The 25,512-nt window shown below is 44.8% G+C and overlaps 1 protein-coding gene across 1 annotated transcript in view; it reads right to left on the bottom strand.

Annotated features, from left to right (window-relative positions):
* The window catches only part of LOC146865427 (uncharacterized), a 52,804-nt gene that overhangs the window by 11,729 nt on the left and 15,563 nt on the right, over window positions 1-25,512 (bottom strand). The window contains exons 3-4 of the mRNA XM_085632165.1: window positions 18,164-18,332; window positions 11,763-11,898 (exon numbers count right to left, since the gene is read on the bottom strand). Of these exons, the coding sequence (XP_085488291.1) occupies window positions 11,763-11,898; window positions 18,164-18,332 (305 nt within the window). The remainder of the gene's footprint in view (window positions 1-11,762; window positions 11,899-18,163; window positions 18,333-25,512) is intronic.

Raw genomic sequence — 25,512 nt, 5'->3', positions numbered from 1 at the left:
AAGCTGCAGGAAAATACGTCTTGTAGCTTGTTGTTGTGAGAAGTTGGACTGGTATATGCTGTCCACTAGTTATAGTGGGCACCTTGTACCAGTCCAAACAACCCTTATTGATGAATAGGTTTAAAGACAACCTTTATTGAAAGGTATCCTAGTGGTAGCTATGGAGAGCAGCCTTCAGGCTAAGTCTTGAAGGAGTGTAAAGCAGCTTGGTTTACCAGAGTATAACCTTTTGAATTACTAAATGAACGGAGAACCACACAAGGTATATATAAAATATATGTATTTATTTCTAAACACTCACTACTAATCTCTTTATGAGATTAGACTCCAAGATACACAATAATACAGTTCTAAAACGACAGTAAATAGCACAATATACAATGGGCCCCGGGGGGGGGGGGACCAAACCATATTTTAAGAAAGTGGTATAAGAACCACAACTTGACTAGACACAGTGCCTAGAGCACGTAGAATCGCTGGGACCCCAAGGAACCAACCAAGGTAGTGACATAGGAGACCCACGGGGGACGCGTGCAGTGTGAGAACACAGGCGCGAGCCCCGTACTATTCTATGGGAAAGTCGCGGTTGGAATTTTAGAAGTTAAGGACACTTAGGAGAGGACTTTGAGCAAACCCCTTTAGATTTAGTAGGTTACAGGGCGAACATCCAAGGGAGCATCGGAGTACTTGAGCTACCTCACCCAGGGAAGCCGGGTGCATAGGTATCAAATGGTGTTGGGAATCGTCGTTGATTTCAATGGCGATATGCTGCAAAGTGCTGCTGCCGGGAAGAAGAAAAGTGTCCGGTGTGATCCAAGCCTGGATCGAAGATCAGAAGAACCTAGAAGCAGAGGGGACAGAGTCTGGGTCACTTGCCAGTGACCAGGGGCACGATAGACGAATGCCCACCGATGTCGGGTGTTTCAGGTGCGAAGAGGTGAAGCTTGACTCTGCAGCCACAAGGATCAGGAAGTGTCGACGATGACCAGGAGCTGGATTCGAGCTGTCCCACAAAGGATGTCGAGTGCTGCGGTGTCGGTGTTCGGATTGAACCCAACAAGCCTTGGCAACAGCAACCCATGCAGGAAGAGAAAAGATGCTTCGGTGCGGATCAGCAAGGTCCTGGGGACTCCCCAAGTGATGGAGAGTCAGGGCACGTCTGGAGCAACCAGTAAAGCCCAATTAAAGTTAGAGTTGCCTTCACAGGGACCCACCAGTTGATGGACCAGGGATCGCGAAGGGACCTCAAGAGGAGTCACACAATGCCAGCCCAAGGGACACTCGGTGAGTGTAGGCCAGTAATCTTCAGTGGAGACACTGCTCGGGGTGTGGACTACAAGTAGTCCAAAGCACAGCCTCAAGGATCGACAAGAAGCATATGCACTTGCAAATGTGCACGGTGTCCAGGGGTTCCGGTTCCACAGTCCCCACAAGGGCTACGGATCTCAGCTTTGCTGGGAGCTCGGGTCGACCTCTGGGAAGTCTGGGAACCCACCTCCTGTGTTGCAAATTCTTTGGAGTCCGGCGGGAGCTTCGGAGATGCAAACCGGTCAGATGTGTCTTAGGTGCCAGCCTTGCAGGGGAGTAACTCCTTTACTCCAAGGGAGATTCTTCAATCATCTAGCGCCTTGTAGATTGTTGAAGTTCCAGGATTATTTATCAGAGTTTCGTCCAGGTAAATCTAAAGTCCTGTAGCCAGTTGTTCCTATCTTATACTCAAGAAAAGGGTGGGACAAACTCTAGGGACCCACCTATGGGAGGGTCAGGAAAGAGGGGTGGCTACACCCATTCCCTTTGTCCAGTTTTGTGCCAGAGCAGGGGCTGGCAGCCCCTGCAAACGGTTTGAGCTGGAATATGCACAGGGACACCAAATTTGCCCCAAGTGCAGACTTCAAAGCACACTTGGAGTGGACCCACCCAGCCCCAATACACTAAAGCCTGTCTGGGAGGTGGTTACACCTCCCTGTGACAGGAAACATATTGTCCAGGCCTCCCCTGCTGGAGTTTTGTCCAGCAGCAGGAGGGCAGACTTGTGTCTGTGGCTGGCAGCATCCATTTTGTGATGCCAGGGTCTGTTTAGCTGGTACCGGGTATACTGGTGCTGTCATGTTTCTCCCTCTAGTAGGGTGGGATCATACTCCCACACCAGTTACTGGTGTGGGGGTATGATTCCAAGGTGTTTGACACCAAACACGACATGTTTTCATGCAGCCATTCCAAAGTTAGCATTTACAGCGAGGTTATAATGCACTTAAGAGTATATGGTTTGGCTGCATCACAAACAACCCCGGAATAAAGGTTCCAAAAGCTGCAGAGGGGCTCTGCTCATGCATGGGCACCCTCTCACATGAAACCCAGCACCCTGCCTTCAGAATTGTTAAGGCCTGCCATAGGAGTGACTGATAGGTTTACATGTGCAGTGATATTGAGAGATATAGGTAACCTATATCTCAGTAAGGGGTGCATACACCACCTTGCCCAGGCTGTAATAGCAGACCTGTGGTGTCATTTTAGAAGGCTTCTCAGGGGTTGCACACTACATGCTTCAGCCCCTGGGAGGGCACTGGGGTACCTATGCCCTGGGTACATAGTATACCATATACTAGGGACTTATAAGGGTACCCCAGAATCCAATCTGGAGTGTACCTAAAGTACTGGTAATCAATTTAGAGAGGAAGCAGCTAGGCTGGGGTCCTGGTTAGCAGGGCCCCAGCCAGACTTAAGTCGAAAAACTGTGAAACATCAGCAGCGAAAAGTGGGGGTGACTATAAGAAGCAGATTCTACTCTCCTACAGTTGTGTTTCTGTAGTTTTAACAGGAGGTCATTCCTATGACCCTTGATTATCCACTCATTTGTCCTGGGGAAAAGAAATAGCAGGTCCAGTCCTGCAGGGCTCGTCTCGGGTGGCAGATAGCAGGTTCAGTCCTCCTCTGATCTTCCTCAGGTTTAGGAGTGTTCTGAAGTGAGTGCTTGCAGGTGCCTTATTTATGCCTAGCAGAAGCTAGGGGGATATAATGACTCCTGGGCATGACCTAACCAATGGGGTAAGAAGTCCCTTGGCCAAACACTTAGGGCTTTTTCAGGATAGCGAAAGTCATCAGTCTCTCTAAACTTGGGGTGTGAGGGCAACACTAAACTTGGGCTGTTAGGGCTAGGTGCTTTTATTTTAACTGCCACATAAATCTTAAATAAAAAACTCTATTTGAAAAATTAAGGGAATCCTCAAAATATCACAATATTTGAATTTCAGACTCACCACAAGCCACAGCTTTAAGAGCAGGTGTCTTGAGTAAAACATTAGACAAAAGTGTCTTCAGACAGCATTGTAAAGGGTGAACCAGAATCAGCCTAAATTCCTAACTATACATTTCCAATAAACTGAACAATAAGGTCCTTTCTGACTGCCTACAACACCCATGTCATTTTGTACTTTTACTGTAACTATCACTTATGAAACATCTTCCCTGACTGGTAGAAGAATTAGTATTCCTGCACACACGCATAAAGTGACCAACTTTCTTGCACTTGTTACATTTCTTACAATGCGCAGGGCAAATAGAATTCTTATCAACATGTGTGCCTGAACCACATCTTGAACACACTAAACTTCTAAACAAAAGGTTCGCCCACTTTGATATCCCCCTTGTGACTTGTTCACAACACTTACACTTATTTGCTCAAAAATAACACCATCACCCAACATCACGCATGTAGACTCGACCAACCTCTCAATACCATTTGCAATTTGCTCCAATATGGGCTTAGTACAACATATTGAATGCTCCTGTATTTTTTGAAGTGCAATTTAAAACAATTTGATCTCCAATATATTGTTCCACGGCATTTTCAAAGGAGCATGTGTTGGCTAAAATTCTGAACCCCAGGGTATATGGAAACAGTGAAAGGCTTGCAAACGTATAGTCCAATATGGAGCTTGTTGTCAGGGAGTAGTATGATTGAACAGGAGGTGTGTCATCGGGGAATCTGCCATTGAGCGCTCTGAGGTTTAAGTGTTCTAAGTCTTCCAGGAGGCGGCTTATCTTGCAGCTCTTGCCATATGTTGGAGCGCGTTGGGTCGGGATATTATAAATTACAGATTGTATGCGAACCTCCTCTACCCCTGATGTACCAAAGAAGCAACATATTGGTCAATGCTTTCTGAAGGCGATTGTTTACTTCAATAAAGTTATGTATTTCCAACATCAGGGTTGGTTCATCTGTAAAATGTGACAAAAATCTGTTAACAACCTCAACGTGCACATCCCACATACCAGAGTCTCCAGACTGTTCTTCTGTAGGTCTTACTTCAGGTAGATGGCAACACTTTTCTGGGCCTCAGTACCCAGACAATTGGATACCGGGGCATATTTCGTAGGTGCTGCATAGCCAATCCATCAATGGCAACCAGATAATTTTGAAACACATGGATCCAGTGTTTCCCTTTTTGTGCTGGCTTCCCAGGATTTAGCAAAGAAATATGGTGGTTGTTGAATATGACCACCCGTAGCTATTTTAAATTGCAGTACTGATAGGACCGCAATGAAACTTGTAATGCTTATGGTACCCCCAAAGCAAAAAGTATCTGGAGAAATAATCCACAAAATTAATGATTCAAACATTTTACTGTCGATAACAGAATGTTCAACTGGCGCAAAGTAAGCTACTTCCTTTATTTTCCAGAAATACATATGCACTGTTGAAACACTGTAGCTGTTCTCCACCACGTTCTCCAATTGTGCCTTTCCACAATGTCTCAAGATGGCCACACGTTATAAACACAATGTACATTGGTGCGATGACGTATGCCTTGTCCCAAGAGCAGTGATGCACACTAGTCCTGACCTTTGCTTCAAGCATATGGCGTTTGAAAGGCGTAGTAGCATAAGCATAATATGCCAGCATCTACCCAATCATCCAAATATGTCGAGAGATAAAATTGTCCCACACTGCCAGTCCAAGGCAATAAACAGATTCAGCTGAAGAACTCAGAAGAATCACAGTGGGCGTGAATCCTGAAAGGCTTTCACCAAATATGCTGTGGTATGTCTCCAGGTTATCCAAGAAAGAATGAACACACAAACAATGAATTGGAAGTAAATATGTATCTATCCAGAAAGCAAGCAAGACTAAAGGAGCCCACAAGAACTGGAACGCATAACAACAAGCAAGTAGCATGAGCATGCAATTCTATGGCAGAACCGGAGGCTCAGATTATGCTTCTCAATCTTTACTACTCATTAAACAGCTGCCAATGAAAAACAGTAAAAACATTAACCACTACATATCCCATGAGGCTTTGAACCACGCCTCTTACATCAACCAATCCGAGCAGTCCAGAGTCTTACAAAAGAGTGAGGTACCATCTTACTTCCTCTTTCTTTGCTGCTCCACAGTGTCTAACTTGTGCAATACACTTTTACTTTCAGATTCATCGGTGCGTGTTGCGCTGTTCTCTCCGTGCATGGTTTTTAATGTTTTATGCCCGTAAATGATGTTAGTTAGACCGCTTTGACCCATGCGGCCGTGCCGTTGCACTGCGCGCTCCTCATGCCATCGGTAGGGAGCGGCCCCTCCCTGGGAGCGAGGATGCGTAAAGAAACCCAATTGGGCTGCTTGTGCGTTCCTCTCGGGAGTCTGCACGTGTCAGGGCATGCGACTGCAGACTCCCGACACACGTTGGATGATGCCTCTCCACTGGCTTGAACAATTGAGGGATTGCAGCCTCGACAGTGTTGTGCCGGTACCGGGCCTGATTTGACATGCTTTTTCGGAGCATTTCTTTTCTGGGAAATTTTTCTCTGCAGTCTATAATCCTACATGCTGCTGTACTAACAGCCTCAATTTTTGTAGAGATGCTTTTCTTCATTAGCTCCCCACAAGCCCTAATATTATGGTGTTTTTTGGTACCTTTTCAGCCTCACTGTCCCAGCATCTTGCTCCCTTCTGACGCCCTGTATCCTAAGCTGGTCAGGGTTGTAAAATTGGCTTCTCACTGGGGAATTTTGAGAGGTCTATAATATATTCTTTAAGATGTCGGACTGTGAAGTCTATGAACAAGAACTAGCTGCATATGGGCCTGCAGAAGATGAAGACTATTACTATGATGAAAATATGGAGTCCCTCATTGATAAGACTTTAGATAAAAAATTAGACAAGTCTCTATCCTCTGCCCTTTTGCCTATCTCAATCCGCCTTGACCAATTAGTAGTTTCTACCCTAACATTCCTCCTGGTAATCTCTCCTCTACCCGTCCCCCCTACCCTCTGAACCCCAAGGCCCCTCTTGGCCCCATGTCAAAATTTACACCAAAGTTACGCAAAAAGCCAAATACCACGACTATAATGTCGATCGGCTGGCCCCTTCGCTATCACCTTTCCCCTCTAACCCCCATCCCCATACCGATACAGACACTGATACTGATTCCTCACAGGAATCTCGCCTGCGCAAGCGCGCTAAGAAATGAAAACACTCCTTTTCCCCTGTTATTCCTTCTCCATTTAAGTTTGACCCTTCTAGTATTATCCATCCTAGATCTTCCGAATGGGCCCCGGCGGTGGCGGAATATATGCAGACAAATCTGCTCAAGAGCTTCGACAAAGAAGTTAGATCCTGACTTAGATCAGAATGCCCACGTCCAGACCTTCCGAACAAAACCGCCCTGACCCCAGAAATAGACACCTCTATGCAAACCTTCCTCAAAAAATATAGGAAAGATCCAAAAGAAAGGTATAGATAGGGCTCTGAGAGCCTGCCAAGATAAATTACTCGATGTCTCTGGCCCACTGGCAAAAATTTTGGAATTAGCACTACAAGCACCAGAAACGGCTGCAGCTATTCACCCGGAACTCATAGCTGGATGGACTCAGTGAGCAAGTTGCCTCCTTAGCAATGCGAACTGCACACTTTCTTCAGAGAGAGGCAAGCCGGTCCTTTTGAGGTGGCAGAACTGGCCTCAGCCGAGCCAGGTCCGCTAGCGGAAGGTCAACTATTTGGCGAACGGTTTGTGAAGGATAGCGCACAATTTGTAAACACTTTCACATCCCTGGACAAATCTCAGTCCTCCCTCAAAAGGGTATTCTATACCCTCTCTGGTAGGGCTGGTCGTGGCAGAGGACGCTCGAATGGCCGCTACAGCTAGCAAAGTCCTCAACGTGGCTTTGTTCTTAGACGCAGAGGCTATACCCAAGAACCAGATCAGGCTAGATTCTACCCCACTAGATCTCGGGGTTTCCGTGGCTGTTACAACAGAGGGATCAATCGAGGTTTCAGAAACGACGCCCAATCTACAGATAACAATTCCTTTTCTCCCTTTGATTCCCCTTGGTGGCAGATTGATGCATTTAGTACACAATTGGGTCACCACAGATGCATGGATCATGAACACTGTTCAAGGGTACCAAATAGAGCTAATCTGTGTTCCCACCCAACAGGCCCCTCCTCCTCCTCTCCATTTTTCCCTACAAGAGCAGTCCTTTATAGAATCCGAACTACTAGAACTTTTAACAAAACAGGCTATTGCTCCAGGAGCCTTTATTCCGGATGGCTTTTGCAGCAAGATCTTCTTGGTGCAAAAGAAAGTAGGAGGCCAGAGATTAGTGTCAAATCTCAGAGAATCCAACCCCTTTGTCATTTACAGACACTTCAAGATGGAGGGTATCCATCTTTTAAGAGATCTGTTGTTATAAAACGACTGGATGGTGCGCTTCGACCTAAAAGATGCTTGTCTGACAGTTCCTATTTTTCCTCCACATCAATGATACCTCCAATTTCTATGGAAAGGACAGCGGTTCAGATACCAGGTCCCTCCCCGTCGACCTGTCATCAGCTCCCTGGGTGTTCACCAAGCTGTTGAAACCGGTGGTGACTCGCCTTCGGAGTTGGGAGTTCGCATGATCGTTTGCCTTGACGACATGCTTCTGTTGGCACAAGATCAGACTCAACTGTGCACTCATCTACAGTGGACTATGTCTCTGCTACAGAAACTGGGTTTTGTAATAAATCTAAAAAAATCCAGTATGACCCTCTCCCAACAGGTGGACTTCTTGGGTTTTCGGATCAACTCGGGGAGAGGAGTTGGCCTAACGGTTAGAGCAGTCGATCTCGAGTCTGGGGATCCGGGTTCGAGTCTCGGCAATGACGCTGAACATCCTTTGATTCTAGGCAAATCACTTAATCTCACCATGCCTAACAAAAAAAAATGAATGTGTCCTCATGTAAGGCAACTGGTGCTATGTAATGCGTTCTGATACCCGATACCGTGTCAAGTTCGCGCTATATAAAACTCCGTAAAATAAAAAATAAAAATAAAAATAAGACTCAGTGACTGCTCCTCCCTCCAACCAAGATCAAGTCCATCAAAAGGGAAATCCGAATGATGTTGTCGAAACAGAGGGTTTCTTTGAGGTCCCTGGCGGGGATTGTGGGCCTTCTGGCATCCTCGATCCAGGCGCTCTTCCCTTGTCCTCTACATTGCAGAGCATTGCAATGCCTCAAGATTCATTATCTTCAATGAAATGTCACTTACGATCACTTGGTTTCTCTGTCACCCGACGCTCAAGAAGAACGCAATGGTAGTTAACCAATATGGAAGCTTCTCCCGATATAGTTATCAAATCAGACTCCAGCCGCTGGGGCTGAAGCGCCAGATGCGGAGACTTCGCTACTGTCGGACGCTGGTCAGCAGAAGAATTGAAATTACACATCAGTTGTCTAGAGTTGTTGGCGGGCTCGTTTGCCATTGTGTCGATCTCACCACTAAAGAGCAATTGTTGCATGCTCCTCAGGACGGACAATGTGTCAGCGGTGAGGCACATAAATCGCTTCGAGGGACGAGATCTCGTCTGTTAGCCAACATTGCATGAGAGGTCTGCCATTTCTGTCTTGCGCAGAAGGTAACAATAATGGCTTAATATATCCCCGGCAAATACATCATAGTCTTTCAGTCTCCAGGTTCCTGACAGACTTCAATGACTGGAAGCTCCATCCTGCCTTGTTTCAAGAGATCATTAATATTCGAGGCCCATGTCAGATAGACCTGTTTGCCTCCCGTCTCAACACTCAGCCTCCCCGCTTCTACAGCTGGAGACTGGATCCAATGGCAATCGGAACAGATGCTTTTCTTCATCAGTGGGGACAGCAGAGGAATTTTGCTTTTCCTCCCTTTGCATTGATCCTGAGAGTGGTGGCTCAGGTCCGTCGTCAGTCAGCATCGTTGGTGTTAGTCACACCACTGTGGAAGACACAACCGTGGTTTCCGACTCTCCTGGAGTTGTCAGTGGATCTCCCCGTTCAACTTCCTGTTTTTCCGCATTACTCCTGGACCCAGTGGGATCCCTCATCCACTGGTCCTTCAATACCAACTGGTTCTCATGGTTTGGATGCTCTCAGGAGACATGAATGAATTGAAGGCCAGTTGCCGAATTTATACAACAGGATTGGGCTCCTTCCACCCGCAAAAGATATTCAGCGGCATGAAAACGATGGATGGGTTAGTGCCTTCAACGTCAGGTGGATGCAGTGGGATCAGATTTGAAAGACATTTCATATTTTTGTCAGAATGTGCAGAATCAGGTTTATGCTATAGATCAGTTAACAATTTTATATCTGCCTTGTCTGCGGGACACGACCACATAGATGGAAAGATGGTTGGAATCCATCCGATGGTATGTAACTTAATGAAAGGTATGAGGGTTGCTCGCCCACCAAGACCCACATATAATACGTTATGGGATGTGTCTAATGTTCTCTCATTATTGGAATCTTGGCTTGACAATAAAGATTTATCATTAAAGCAAATATCAGCTAAATCACACTCTTATGTCTTATTTCTTGTTGAGATGTATATGCGTTAGATCTAGCAAGCAGGGTTTTCTCTCCTCAGGATGTATCATTCATTATTTCTAGAACTAAAACAATGTCTTGTTCTGTTGACTATCCTGCTTTTTCTCATAATGATAAATTATGTGTCATGAAATGTTTAAAAAGTTATGAAGAACGTACTTTGTTGCATAGAACCGATCCTTTAGGACCATTGCTTTTGTCAAACCTTTCAGTACAGTAACGGCGGCCCGTTTGGCTCGTTGAGTCAGATGAGTTATGGCTGAGGCCGGTATAGATGTATCTGTGTATGGCGCTCACTGTGCGAGAGGTGCAATGGCCTCTAAGGCCCTTATTATGGGACCCCGATTAGAGGATATCCTTAAGGCAGCGGATTGGTCATCTGATTCAATGTTTAAAATATTTTATTACAAACCAATTGTGCATGTTTCTTCTGTGGTTGTTGGTCATCTTTGAACCAGCATACTCTGAACCTCCGGTCCTGCCATAGAATACAAAATTTTCCGGCATTTGTGAAAATAATTTTAGATTCAATTAAGGACACACAGGCGAAGATTATCCTACCCGTTGGGACAGGTAAGAGTTGTATTACAAATGTCATGATGTCATATGCTGTATTGCTACATGTTTTTCTTCCCTCCCTTGAATACCAAACTTCTTTAGTTCTATGGTTTTCAAACTTTTTTCTGATTTCTGGAACGGATTCCAAACAGAACTGAATATGGAATATCTTCTGGCTATGTGTTCTGCGCTGTTTATGGATAAAGTTGTATCGTCTGAGACCTGTTATTTGGAGTTGCTCTCCGTTGAGAGTGGGAACTGTATCCTGTTGTTTGAACTTGCCTTAAGGAAAGACTGTTTGTTACAAAGAAAGAGGCAGTAAGACGGTGCCTCGCTATTTTGTAAGACTCTGGACTGCTAGGATTGGTTGATGTTAAGAGGCGTGGTTCAAAGCCTCGTGGGACATGTAGTGTATAATGTTGTTACTGTTTTTTCATTGGCTGCTGTTTAATGAGTATAAAGATTGAGAAGCATAATTCTTGCCTCTGTGTCCTTAATAGAATCTAAAATTATTTTCGCCAATGCTGAAAGATTTGGTATAATGTAGCACATGGAACTAGCAAAAATAAATAAACCACGCGTACAGATACAACAGTAACCATTTGAAAAGGGTCAATGGTGACCTTGTGTGCCGAGACAGTGATGGCCAAGTGAAAGTTGGAGTGCTATAATATGCTGAGTTTACAGAATCCCTGCAAAGAAGCGGAACACCGGCAGTGATAGGAAAGGACCACTGATGCTGGAAGCAATTAATCAGAAGGAAGAGCTCTGTCATAGACTATTGTTCTTCCCCAATTTGAGCACAGGAATGATGGACATTCTTACAGTAAAAAAATGGCCTGGCCTGAAATCTGACGGGGTGGCAATATTACACTATCATGCAAAACTCAAAAGGGAACATCACGGGTAAAAAATTCACTTGCTCACAATAAGCGGCAGCTCAAGGCTTGCCGGAGAGTGTCAGACTCATCAAACTTCAACACTGAATTGTAAATTCATGAAGGTCTTCTCATGATGTTGGGCGCCAGAAGTTGTGGATGGGTGTTCGGCGTGATTGTGGTCAGAGTTGGAGGTGGTATGCCATATGAAAAGGCACTGCTGTGATTTTATTATCTTTATTTTAACTCTCTACTCTCCAGCTGTACCACGCCCAGCATCACTCGGACCTCGGTGCACCGTGTAAAAGAATGAGGTTTAATTTAATTTGGGAGTATCTAAATTAAAAGAAACTCTGGAAAAGGGGTGACGCCTGAGAACTTATATCTATATGAGCTAGTAGCGTTTTGTTGTTGCTGTGAATAATCTCAATAAACAGATTAAAAAAAACAGGTAAGTATCTAAGGAAGCCTCAGTGGATACTTACTTATGCTGATATTTGCTCTTCAGATATTGGATTCTCCGGTGCAGTCTCATGTTTTCTTCTTTCAGAGCCCACTCATGCTCATTGAGGGCAAGCACAGCTTCCGTCAAATTCCGCTTCTGATATGCTTGTGACTGACCTTTATACAGAAAATAAGGCATTTCTCATAAGTTACGCTTCAAATTCCCTTGTTGAAATTGTTTCACTGATGCACAATAAATGCCAGGTTGTATAATGTGTGCAGTGAAAATTGTTTGTATGTTCATCATAATTGGAGGAACTATTCAAACTGCAACAGTTTTAATAGCACATTTAGCAACAAGAGCCTTTACAAATGGCGCTCCCGTGCCCCATAAATGAAGCACATAAAATCACTGACTTTTTTATGATTGATGTTATTTGTGAAATCAATATAAAGCATAGAGATGCACCACAACAATAATCCAAAAACAAGAACAAAGATGTCATTCTTGTCTTTCTGTTTTTGTTTTTGGAATAATTTCACATATTTGCAGTGAAGACAGCCAATGCATTTCGTCCATGAAATTGACTTCTTCAGGGCAAGTATAAACACACACGAAGTTCAGCCTAGTAGCAGCATCACAATACAGTTTCATAATGGAACCATTGTAATATATTTTGTTAATATTCTGTTTTATGCATCGCAAGCATTATTAAACATTGTCGTTCTATTCAAAAGGCAAATATTTGCCACAAGAGTGACACCCTAGTAGGGTAGTGACAATAGTTACAAGGGCCAATAAGCCCAGATAAGCACTACGATAGGTGATGTAGCAGCCAGCATCTGTCCGCTGCACCACGGTGTAGTGGATAAGGGAATATACACAGGGTATAGTGGATACCGTGGAAAGGAGCACCCGCTGAGGCAAAGAAATTCTATGTATATAATAACGACGGAGTGAGATTTTCCTACAGTGTATGTACGTCATTGGATTCCACATGTGTATAGAGTTTTGAAAGTCTTTTTGTGTGACGAGACAGACAGTACGACTTCAATGTCGAATTTCGCCTGAAGAAGGGTGAACTCACCTGAAATACATTGGGATTCGCAAACAAGTCGTGTTCTACTTTGCTTTATTGTGTGTGATGATGTCTCCTATCTGCTGTGCTGAGAAACTTTGTGAAACAGAAATTTAGTTGCATTGTGGTTGGGCTGAAGCAGAGCTTTACTGCCTGCCTACAGGATGTAATGCCTTTTTGTTTGAAGATTGGGCGGAGCAGATCGCGCCTAACGTCCAGTAGGCTTGGGCAGATACAGATTATGTGCACAAGATCCTTACTTCCATCTCCAGGGAGGTAAGTGCGGAAGGATGCCCAGGTGATATCTTTAAAATTTCTCCTTCGTCATGATTTTGAACCCTGCGCTCAAGTAGGGTTGTGGATTGAGGGATTTATAGTCACTGAGAACAGATCAGCCGTGTGCCCTTTTTGCCAGAGTTCCTTTATCTTCGATTATAGATTTTAGCTTTTGTAGCTTTAGTTACTGCTTTTTTGAAGCTCAAATCGGTTGCTGGGATATTCCACAGATTGGTTAAGCCTTGTTTCGATAGGGAGTCTAGCACCTCCTAGACTCCCTGGTGGGTGAGTTTCCCCAGTGTGAAAGTTCGTTTCAGAGTTGTGAGTTTAGTGAGCCTTGCTCGACTCCCCTGATTTTATGCCATCTTTTTATGAACGCCCCCCCACCTTGACCCCCCCTTCTGGCCACAGTCTGTTTCTGTAGACCAAATTCTAACCAGATTTGGGCTGGGGAAGCATAGTTCGGGATGTGGAAGATCGCTCTATAGGCACGGATGATGATTTTGTCCAAATCGATTGCATCCCTCCATAGCATTGGCTTGCTTCCGTGGGTTAACGTTGGTTGTAGCTTGGCCAATAAGACCTGTAGCAGTGGATCTAAGGTCAGGTCTAGTAGCGCTTTTTTTAGGGGGCTTCATTGCTATTGTTGCTGTGATGTCTTTCCTGTGCAGGGCCTCCATCTGAGGTTTGCTGTCTAGTAAAACTTCAAGGTAGTTGTATTCCATTGCAGTTTCTAGGTGATGCACGTCCAAGTGCCAGTGCAGCTTTTTCTTTCTATTTTACATTATTGCCATTGTTTTTGTTTTGCTTAAGTTAATATGAAAAGTCTTTGGTAGTATTCAGTAGGTTCTGTAATCAAATTGGTGTTCTGCTTATTAAGACCAGGTTGTCCGCATATATAAGGTTGGAAAGGGACATATTTCCCACGTTCAGGGTGTGTGCTATGCTTTTATCCAGTTTTGCCAGGAGGTCAGCCATGAAGAGGTTAAAAAGGAAAGGAGCTAGGACACACTCTTGCTTTAGCCCTTTGGTGGTGTTTATGCACCTGGAGATGTGTGTCCCTGATCCTGACTTGAGTTTGACCCAGGTGTTTGTGTGTAGTAAGATCAGCTGGTTTAAGAGGGCAGGTGGAATGCCCCATTTTCCTAATTTCTGCCATAGTCTAGCACAGTCTACATGACCGAATGCAGAGCTAAAATATATAAATTGTGGTTGCTTTGCCTCTTTGACTGCATCAATCAGCAGTGACAGGGTCCTGATGTTGGTAATGGATACCATTTGTCTGCAGAAGATGGTTTGGTTTACTGGAATGATGGATTTTAATGAGGCCCAAGATGTAAGTTCTTCTAGGATCACTCCTGCGTAGTAATTAGCCTCATTATCGATTAAGGAGACAAGACAATAGTTGTTTGCATTACACTTGTCGCCCTGCTTGTAGATTGGAGAGATCGTTGATCCCTTCCAAGATTCTGGGATGGTTTCTTTCTCCAGTTGAGAACAATAGAGGGGGGGCCCACACTTGATAGAACAAGGAAACACACTATATGAGACATCATACTCAGATTAGTGCCTTGCTCTTTATTTTTAATTAGGGTAGGAGATCCCCAGAATAAAAAAACTTGCTTACCTCGGCACTCCCAACCCTATTTTATCTCACTTCATCTACACAATTCTGGCCCCATACCCGCACGTCATCACACGGCAATTGGATAAAAAGACCTCCGCCAAAGAGCCCCTAATTTTAGGGAGCCCGTCGGGTATTGCACCGCCGACCCGACGAGGAGCAGCCCAGATGATGAAGCATGACACCTGCAAGGGTGTGTGAGGGCATTATTATCCAAAACTTTGGATTCCCAATATTTTTCCATACTATTGGAATTATGGGGTCCTTGTCTCCTGCGACTCTTTATAATTCCGACCTATAAGGAACAGCATAATATCTCGTTGATCTAACGTTTCTTTCTCCAGTGCCTTGTTGAAGACTGGCGCCAGAACTTTACTCCAGTACTATGGGTCATGTTTGTACGGGATGGGTGGTATTCTGATCTCCCTTTGGCTATTTGCCTCCTGATTTGTTGCGCTGATGTACTATGGAGTTCCTCGTTGCTGGTTTGAGGTGCTTCAATGCCTGCTGCTTCTACTTCTTTGTTGGATGTGGTTTGGCTCTGTGTAGTGCCTGAGTGAGTGCCCCCTTTCTTTTTGGCGCAGGACTCGTTCCCGGTTTTTTCTCCTCCCTGATCCAGGCTCTTGGAGTGATGGTGCTGGAGTTTTGGTTTATGGGTCAGTCTGGTACCTGGGTGTGTATCGTCACCTGGTTTGACACAGGGTTCTTCACCGATCTTTTCTCTCCGTTTATCCTGGCGTTAAAGTGGTGATGCAGGTGTTTTGCCCAGTCTTTCTCTGAAGTGGTAGTTTATTCCTTGGTGGCTTGGCCGCTGGAGGGTGTTGATTGTCCACCAGAACCGAGCAGCGTTCTTGCTTCTTGAATCGGGCAGCAGCCTTGCCCACAATCATTCATTTTCTTGCCTTTTTGTCCATTTTTGTTCTTTTCAGGATTTTCTCAGTTCTCCTTGCAGGGTTACGTTTTGAGGGTTCCTGCGGAGTTGTCTTAATATTTGCTTTATGGAGCGTTTGAGTCTTCTGACCTGGGGAGTGATTATGTTTAATGAGGGGTTCCTTGCTGTTGACCCCTTTTTTAATCCTACCTTGATGGCGTATGTATCCCTGAAGATCTTTGTGAAGTTCTCCCATGTGGTTAAGGGGTATGTTGTGGTGTCAAATTCTTGACGAAGGAGGACTTATGCAATTTCTGAGAGCTTCTCTACTGAATTCTATGCTAATTGGTTTTCTGACCTGGTTTACAGATTTGGGATTTTGCTTTGAGTGTTACTTCTTGCAGTAGGTGGTCACTTTGCTTGTTGTCTCCCAAATGGTAAGAGGAGATTTTATGAAACACGGAGTGTAACAAATGTATAGTCGAGAAGAAAAGTAGTTGTTGTTGAGTGAAATGTAGGTGAAGGAGGATTCTCCTCCATGAAGCAGCCATTCAGGGCCCTTAAATTGAGATGTTCTAGTTCTCGTAGTAAGTAAATTGATGATCTGGTTTGCCTGTTTAGGTGAGTTGGTCCATGGGCTGGCATTTCCCACTCCTCTGATAGATCCCAAAGTAGGTCCTCGTCGCATGACCTGCCCAAAAGGTGAAGATTGAAATCTCCCGCTATTAACTCTTATGGGTGGTTTTCAGATGCAGGGTCTGTTCTAATACTCCCTACATGAGTGGCCGGATGCTGTCATGGTCTGGTGACAGTTAGTTGTTTCGAGGGTCAAGCATCTACTTCGGCAGACAAGTTCACTCAGTGGCCTCGATGTGATATCATGATTCAAAGTCACTTTAAGGGCGTTTTGACTCTGTGTGTGCTGGTGCGATAGCTTCAGATTCAATCAGCGTGTTGGTCAGGTATAGGGTCTGCTTCAGTGTAAATAGATTCTTGATCTTGTTGCACCTTTAGCCTGCAGTTCTATAAAGTACTGATTTACCAGAAATACCAAAGCAGGTTTTGTTTGCACTTGACCTTTGTTTGTCACAGATATGGTGAGGGTTTTAGATCTATTTTTGACAGTACAGACTGAGGTTGTTGGGTCATGTATGTCCCACTGGTTGCTTGTTTTGCTCCATCCCAAGTCATATGAATATGCAATTGGTTATCACATGGATGAGTGTTATCAGCTGATAAAATGGTAGGCATTTTAATGGCTATGGGCCAAGTCATAGAGGGCCCTGTGTTTATCTTTTTGACCAACCTTGGACCGGGTTTTTAACAGTGGATGAGGTATTATCTACTGAGAAACATGTCAACTCAATTCCAAACTGTGATGATAGAGTGCGGTCTGCACCTGCAGTGTGTCTTTCTTCAACGTCTTGGTAGTTTTCTTTTTTTCTTTTTATAAATGATGTGGTTTCTTTTATTTTCAAATTAATTTCAGTTTTTGAGGGTGCAGAGATCTGCCATTGCTGGGGGTGGTTGCCTCAGTTGTTGCAGGACTGGGTAGTGGATGCACTGCTCATTTGAAGGTATATGGGTATTTTAGTGTTGTTTAGTTGCACTGATGTGATACTCCTTCCTAATTCATCTGTCTGTAGTGCCTGTGTCTTTTTGAGGTTCATTTAAAAGAAAATGCTCACTGACATATCCGGAGGAAGACCTCCCAAGGCCACTTCAGAAGAAAAACAGGTCTGGGGCTTCACCATCCCATAGGTGTTGGGGGCAGTAGCTCGTCTACCGCCACTTTCGACCCTCTCCACCCATCGGATTTATTTAGATAAAGCAGAGGGGAAGTAGAATCACCTCCAGCCTGGCCAGCTGGGCTCTCCCTTCCTTCTGCTTCTAAAACATGTGGCTGCAGCTCCGGATGCTAAGAAAGCCCTTAGCATGGTCATATGGCTTACAGGCAGATAGGGAGCAACATTGTGGAGAGATGCTATTTGTATTGGCCCAGCTCGTCTTTGACATGATCCATCCCATAGATTAAAAATAAAAATAAAATAAATCAGTGAACATATGTCTATAAATTCTCGGTTTTCAAGAAGTCACTATTTATACTCATCAGATCATTGTCCTCATTAGCGGATGCCAGCAGCACTCACTTGCCTCCCTTTGTTTATATGGGAATTAAGTCCCTCCTCACTCTCTATCTTCCCTTTCCGCTGCCACTGTGAAAACCACCTGCTTTGTTGAGGAGCCCCATGCATGATAATGTTTGCTGGTGATTTCAAGTGGTGGGTACAGGTACTCATTTTTAGGGACCAGAACTTATTTTTAAACATCAGACTTTCACCCAGAAGAAGAGAAAGGAGTGGAAAAGGGAGGCAAAATGAGGAAAAGAAACATGGGAAAACAGTGACAAAGGGAGAAAAGAGGGGTAGAGAAGAACCTGTAAGAATAAACTAAGACGCAGGAAGACAGAAGAAAGAAGTGGTAGACGAAAGAGACATAAAGTGGATTCCAGTTTAGGCTGGTTTGGTATTTGACAACCCTGGCATTTGCCAGCAGTGGCCTTTATGTTAGAAATTAAACACAGCTTATTACCTGTAGAGAACGATGGCTCATGTCTGGTTATTTCTCTAAAAAGTGTCTGAGCTAAATGCCGGTATCCCATCTCACGAAGCACATCACAGAAAGATATAAACATTTGTTGATCTTCTTTCTTCAAGATTTCAAGAAGTTTGGAAACTTTACGCTCTGTAGAATCTTCCAGCTGTATAACAGAAATTGAACCCAAGTTTACATTTTTTAGTTTTAGAAAGAGATGCTAGTGTGCTCACCTGAATCTAGGCACTGGTGAGTTCAAAACATGCCTTTTATGCTATGTCGATCATTATTTTCTGATCTCTCCGGTACCATCAAATGACAGTTTTGCATAACTGCATAGCCCTCAGGCAGGAACCAATAAGAGAGTAGTGTTTGTGTCTACATGGCTGAGATGGGTAGTTCAGTACTGGGTGATGTCACCTCAAGAAAAATACCGTTTGAGTGTGCTGCATCCCTGGAGTGCACTACCAAAGGTAAAGGAAGCCAAAGTTAAACATGACAACTCTTCCTACCACAAGTAAACCGTCTCACCGTGTCGTAGGAAGTGTAGTCATCTGCAGCGTAACTTCTACACTTCTGATTTTTTTACTATGGAATGGCCAACTTTCTCTGACCAAAACAGGTAGGATGTTCAGGTTTCAAACATAAGCATAATGATATCAATACAGGAAATAATATCACATGATGTGACATAGATCAGTTCACAGAAAATGACAGTGTGCTCCTGGATACGGAGAGCATCACCAAGAGGGCGGGAGCAGATAAACGTATTGAGCTAGCTTACTGCGCCCCATTGGAAATGGCAGCTGTCCGGCATCTACCACCCATCCTTTGCTAAAAGAACATAAGTGATCTCATTACTCTTGAGGTCTCATTTATGGGTTTTTTGCCGTAGGGCAGCGCAGCAAGCCTTGCTGCTGTGCTGCCTTACGGCAAAAGAAAAGGGCAGGAACCTATTAGATACGATGCATTCCTGTCCTTTTTCGCCGGCGCACAATGGGCTGCCGTGCACCAACGCAGGCACCTTTGCACCATGGTGCAAGGTGCCTGCGTTGCGGGGATGATTATTTTTGTGCAGGAAGGGAAACCTTCCTGCACAAAAACAATCACATGAGGCTTTTTCCTCTTTCTATGTGTGCTGCAGAATAAAGATATTTCTCCTCGTTGTGCCTCCCTTACGCCTCACCTGGGAGGCGTACGTTTTTGGCGCTGACTCAGACTTACGATTTCTCGTAAATCTGGGGCAGTGCCAAAAAGCCATGGATGTGGCTGGGAACGCCCCCAGCAACACCCATGGAACACCCCTTTTACGCAGTTTCCCGTAGGAAAGGGGAACATATTTATAAGGTCATGAAAAGCCACGTAACATGGCTTTACCGACAGGATACTTGTAAGTAATTTAAATGGGGGTTTCAGGATTGGGCACAGAAGGTGTGCATTTTCCGTGGCGGTGAGACCCCCAACACTAGATTTTACTTTATTTCAGCAGGTACAGATGCACGGTGGCGTCTGGTTCCGATTTTGTAGAGCTGTTGTCGCCCGACCAAAGTAGGTTGAGCTAGAGGTGTGCTTACTGGGAAAGTGGGCGAGTTTTGAAAACGGACTCCTTGGTACAGAGTACTGACACTAAGCATGGTTATTTTTAAGGAGAGGTTTTGGAGTGGTTTCACGATGTACAGGCACACGTGTTGGGTGCAATGGATGTAATATCACCTCAACTTTGATTTTAATTCTTCTATTTTCTTCTGTGGTGGTCACTTTATGCTTGAGTCTATTTCCCTGCATGTGCATGAGTCTATGCATGAGCAATACACGGCATGTTTGTTTATGATGAGAACAAAGTGTATGGTTTTAAATTGTGGTATGTTGTATTGTAGGGAGTATTTGTGTTCAATTGGGTTACCCTTGTCCTGAGGAGGCCTGACTCAGTGGGCTGAAACGCGTCAACATATGAAGAGGAGGGGTCCATCTAAATTGAAATCTGATGTTTGAATATGTTTGCTACACGCTATATAAATGACTGAATAGATAGGAGGTTGCCTTTCTGTCTAGGTAGTGTGTAAATAGGATTACCTCTCCCTGGATTGCTGTGATATTGCATTTGAGTGCAACCAGGTTAAAATGGATGGGTACTACAAAAGATTTTGATCAACTTTTGATTGTGAATATGTGTTTTTGTATATATATTTTTTTGCTTCATGATAAATGTTTAATCGTGCATATACCCATATCTATAATAAAAGAAAGATATGTTAAAAGAACTGAGAACATCCTCATAAGTCCATAAAGAGTTGACAAGTTATAGTTGGGGACTTTGCTCACATGCATGAGACAAATTTTTTTGTCTTTTCGTTTCGTTTCAGAAATCTTTATTTCGATCACAGATCATAAAAGATACATAGCAAAATATGAACAATTAAAAAAGTATTAAACATGATGTGATCCAATGAATTAAGACATTAAAATGCATTAAGGGAAAAAAGGAAGTATAGTGTACTGTGCTAAAATCTAACCATAAGTCAATTTATACAAGTCTTTTCAGGACGCTGCTACGGGTAAACCACATGGAAGTTAAGAATTTCGCAAGTGCAAAAACGACAATGGGAGAAAGGTCTGACTTTAAAACCCTATAGGCTGGTTGGAAGGATCTGAAGCCCAAGTTCCTAAGTAACGGGACTAACCAGCGTTTCCTGCTCCTCTTGTAGCCCTTACAGAAAAAAACGGCATGAACTTCGTCTTCTTTCGGATGAGCACAAACAGGGCAGGTTGCTGTGGTGGAGCATGGAAACCAAGACGCTGTGAAAAAAGCTAAAGGAAGGCATCCATATCTCCATTGAAAGAATAATTTCCTCGTTAGCAGAGGGGAGATCGCATCAAGAGTGCTTTCAAGGCAGTAGGAGTCTTTTGCTTTCAGGAATAAGTGGGTCAAGGATCCTACACGGCTCTCGTTGATGGCTCTTGTGAGCATCAAATTGTAGTATGCTCTTGCGAGTGCCTTCTTTGAAATCTTTACACAGGATTTGGAAGGGTCGGTCCATAATTCCGGATAACCCAGATCCTCAAACCTACCCTTAACATAGGTCAGCCACGGAATCCTCGAGGTGTTCCGCAGCTGTAAGAATTCCTGAAGTTCCTCTCTGTAAATTAATAGATCGGAGCTACACCACAAACGCCTCCAAAAGGTTAGGGGTTTAAGACCTAGCTCCTCTGATATTGGTCTTACTCCCAGGTCTAATCTAAGGGGGAGTAATGGAGTGCTTTGAGGAAGGGCAGTTACCTGTCTCAGGAATTTGTTTTCGGTGGACTGTAACTTTGGGACATGAGTGTGACCCCAGATTTCACCCCCATATGTAACACCCGCCCTTGCTTGGGTTTTATATATGTGAATAATTGGGGTCAGTGGACGGTAGAAAGATTTGTTCGCCAAGCGCAAAGTGCCACCCGCCAACTGTGCCAGTTTGATGGTCGCTTTGGCCTGATGAGACGTCCACGATAGATGTTCGTTTAACGTGATCCCCAAATATTCAATATTGTGCACACGTTCCAATTGTGTTGTGCCGAGCCTGGGTGGGGCACGATTCTGGGGCTTGGGGTTCAGAATCATGAACTTAGTTTTTTGAGGGTTGATTTCCAGTCCCCGATCGTTACAAAAATCTAGAAAACCATCCAAGATGCGCTGGATCCCCGTAGGGGATTTAGACAGCAGCAGGGTGTCATCTGCAAACATAATTGCAGGCACCCTGCTGCCGGTTAATTTTGGAGCATCCGAGTTGTGAATCCTGTTTAGGTGGGCAACTACCCCGTTCACAAAGATGCAGAACAGGGTCGGTGCGAGCACACAACCCTGTCTCACGCCTCTGCGAACGGGGAACCTTTCGATTAGTTTGCCACCTTTGCCACACCTTACGCGAGCGTAGTTATTGTGGTGAAGTCTCATCAGGATTGTCAGGATATCAGTAGGTACGTCCAGCTCTTCCATAACTCTCCATAGCCTCGCTCTGGGAACCAAATCAAAGGCGGCACGTAAGTCTACAAAGATGGTGTATAGACTGCCGCCCTCGATTATGGCTGTTCTCCAGTAGAGGAGATTTAACCTGAAGATTTGGTCTATGGTTGACACGCCCTCCCTGAATCCTGCCTGGTAAGAGGACAAGATTTCCATTTCTTCGATCCAGGCCTGAAATCGGTTCAAAATCAGTCTACCGAACAATTTTTGGGATATATCGATTAAACTGATAGGACGATAGTTGGAGGGGAGCAAGGGGGATCCCTTTTTGAAAATTGGGACCACCTCTGCTCCCCTCCAAGTATCAGGCACCTCCAGTCCCCCGGCAATGGCATTAAATATTAGTGTGAGATAAGGTGCCCATATCCCGGGTTCCTGCTTAAACAGGTCACCGGGCACCCCATCGAGACCAGGGGCTTTTCCAGCAGCTAACCCTTTAATGGCTTCCCTCACTTCTTTTTCAGTGAAAGCAACCCCGATCGGGCAGAATGAAATTGTGGGACCATCTCTGTTCTGTTCACCCCCACCCTCTGCGTACAGGGCTTCAAAATGGGTCTGCCATACCGTGGGGGCTATATTGGGCTCTATTGCGGAAGATAAATCCTCCGTGCCATTCGCCACTACACGCCAAAATTTACGGGAATCTCTGGTTGTTAATGCATTAGTGAGATTTTCCCAGTAATCGTGGTCCCATTCTGCCCTTGCATTCTCAAGGAGGATTTTATAGGATCTTCTCCTGGCGCGAATTTCATCTTTGTTGTGATGTTCCTTTATGGCAAGTAGCAAGTTGGCCTTGGCTTCCCTGCAAGCAGCGTTGTACCAAGATGTCTTTGGTTTAAGGCCATTCCTTTGCTTTGAAGATGAAAATAGATCCTGCTCTAGGGCAATGAGGATGCCTGCATGTATTTGTGCAAGCTCTCCTCGCATAACGTCGTCTAAAACCCTAGATCCTAGCTGGAAGGCATCCTCCAGTAATGGAATTATCCTTTCATATAGGCGGGATATTCGTTCTGGGTTGCTGGCCAGTTTCTCCCACTTGACCTTCCTACGATTATTTTCAAGTAGGAGGCCCGTTTTATCTTTAACCAACCCATTGATTCTTGGGTCTCTCCCAGGTAGACAGTAGGTCAATTCCAGGGAGTTGTGGTCACTGTCTAGTCTTGGGGTAACTTTAAAGTCCACTATTGCTGACCACATGAACAGTTTAACCATTATGTAATCCAATCTGGATTCGCTGCCGGGTTTATTAAAAGTATGGATACTTGGCGTGTCTGATTTAGTGCGACCGTTGCATGCCCTTAGACCAAGGTTGAGAGTGAGGGCGGTTATCTGTAGGGCAAGTGGGGTCCAAGCGCGTGGGGAAGGTGCCACCGTCTCAGGTATGAGCCAATATGAGTCTTCTTCCAGAGAAGGACCATCACGTAGCCCCGGCAGTGGTTCATATTGAGCATTAAAATCGCCTCCTACCAGGCAAGCCAGTTCGCTTGGGATACCTTCTAGGAGCTTGGCTAGCTCATCCACTGTGCCAGATTCTTTATGCATTGGAACCGGCCTTGAATAGATATTAATTACTATCAACTTCGATGAGTCTGGCCACTCGAGTGAGACAGCCAGTAAATCATCAGAAGCGGTCTCTAGATAAGTAGCTTGGCATCCTAAATCCGTGGCTACCCATGTGGTTAGTCCCCCAGATGGCCTGCCCCTACCCCCCCATTTAGCTGCTTTGAAGAAGGAGGCAAAACCCGGAAATGCTATTTCTTCACGCGCCCAAGTTTCTTGTAATAGAATTATATCCTTCGAACTGATATATGTACCCCATTCTGTGCAATCTATCTTGCTAGCAAGGCCAGCCACATTCCATGAAATCACTATTATTTCTAGTGGTTGGGTGGAGGCCGTGCCCATATGAGCCAAAGTGGTGGTAGTGCACTCGTGGGGCCGCCGAAGGTTTGTGGGGACGACGGACGTGCCCTTGGGGTTATTATCATGGAGGGGAGAGGAGGGCGCGACACTTGGGACATGTGCAGGATCAACTGTGCCAAATGCTGAGGGATGAATATCAGCACCCAGGTCAAATTTGAGCCCATTTATGTGAGATGTTTGAATTGCGCTCCCCTCGTCAACCGCATGTCAATCTACCATCTCAAGGCTACTAAAGCGGTTATGGGTAGATAGATGGGCGGGGTAGTGTATTCTATGTGGCCCTGGAATTCCCCTCCTCTGTCCACCGCCTCCCCCCCTCCTTCTTGCAACAGTTTCCCAGCCGGCCTCACCCCCATAACTAGGGAACTGCTCTGTTAGTCTTTCCCTGTATGACGGATAGTTGTTATTCTTCCTCCGACTATTTTCCCAACCCTCCAACAGCTCCTGGTGATGCCTCCACCTGTGATCCTCCAGATTGTAAAATTTTGAGGGGTAAAAGAATGAGAGGGGTAATGGTTGGATGGCGCTCGCAAAATCCCCATCAGCAGCACGAGTGCAGATATATGCGGCTGCATTCGGATCTCTGAAGGTGACCAGAATGCAGTCGCCACCGATGGATTTCTTAGTGTAGCCCACCCACGTTGCCCTCCTAGCCATGGTTATATCGCTAGTAGTACCTCTCGGTAAGGGTCTGTTTACGGAGAGCCAATTGATTACTTTATTCATAAGTGAGATGGTGGATTCAGATGTAGTAGAATTTAATTCAGGGACCCCCACCAGAACCAAAGTGTAAGGTGCTACTTCTGGGGGGAGGTTTATGAATTTAGATTTAGAAGTAATGTCAGGTTTCTCTCCAGTAGTAGGAGGGTCACTCTTAGCTTTGGCCGGAGGCTGGGTATTATTGTCTTTCGGCGGGAGGGTTAATTTTGGGATAGCAATAGCTGGTTGTTGAATGGGAGTGGGGGCCTTATTTACAACCAATGGTGCCGGAGCGTTAATTGGTACAGGTTGTGGGGGTTTGGGATTAATTTGCGGGGATTTATTAGTAGTTGGTGTGGGAGGGAAGTTGCCTTTGGTAAGTTTTGAACCTGATCCCTCTCTAAATATTTTAGTCCCACTGTTGACAGTTTTCATTGAGTCTACTAGTTGCACGGTTGCCTTTTCAATGCTAACTAGTCTGGCTTCCATCTTAATCAGTCTTGCCTCGAGAGGGCTCAACAGAGACCTAACTAAGGTGCCTATATCTTCTAAAGTTATGTCATCTGAAATAGTATCTGATGGTGCGTTGCTAATAGGTTGTGGTAATGAAGTTAACTTACTCGTTCTAAGGGGAGATGGCGGTCCTAATGTATTCCCAGTGGGCTCGGAGGAAGCACCTATCTCCCTTTTGCCTCTGGCTTGCTTAGATTTCGAAGTT

Source organism: Triturus cristatus, chromosome 2_1 (genome assembly GCF_964204655.1).
Source record: "Triturus cristatus chromosome 2_1, aTriCri1.1, whole genome shotgun sequence".
NCBI lineage: Eukaryota > Metazoa > Chordata > Amphibia > Caudata > Salamandridae > Triturus > Triturus cristatus.
The sequence above is the reverse complement of the archived record's forward strand: the minus strand, read 5'-3'. Positions and strand labels throughout refer to the sequence as shown.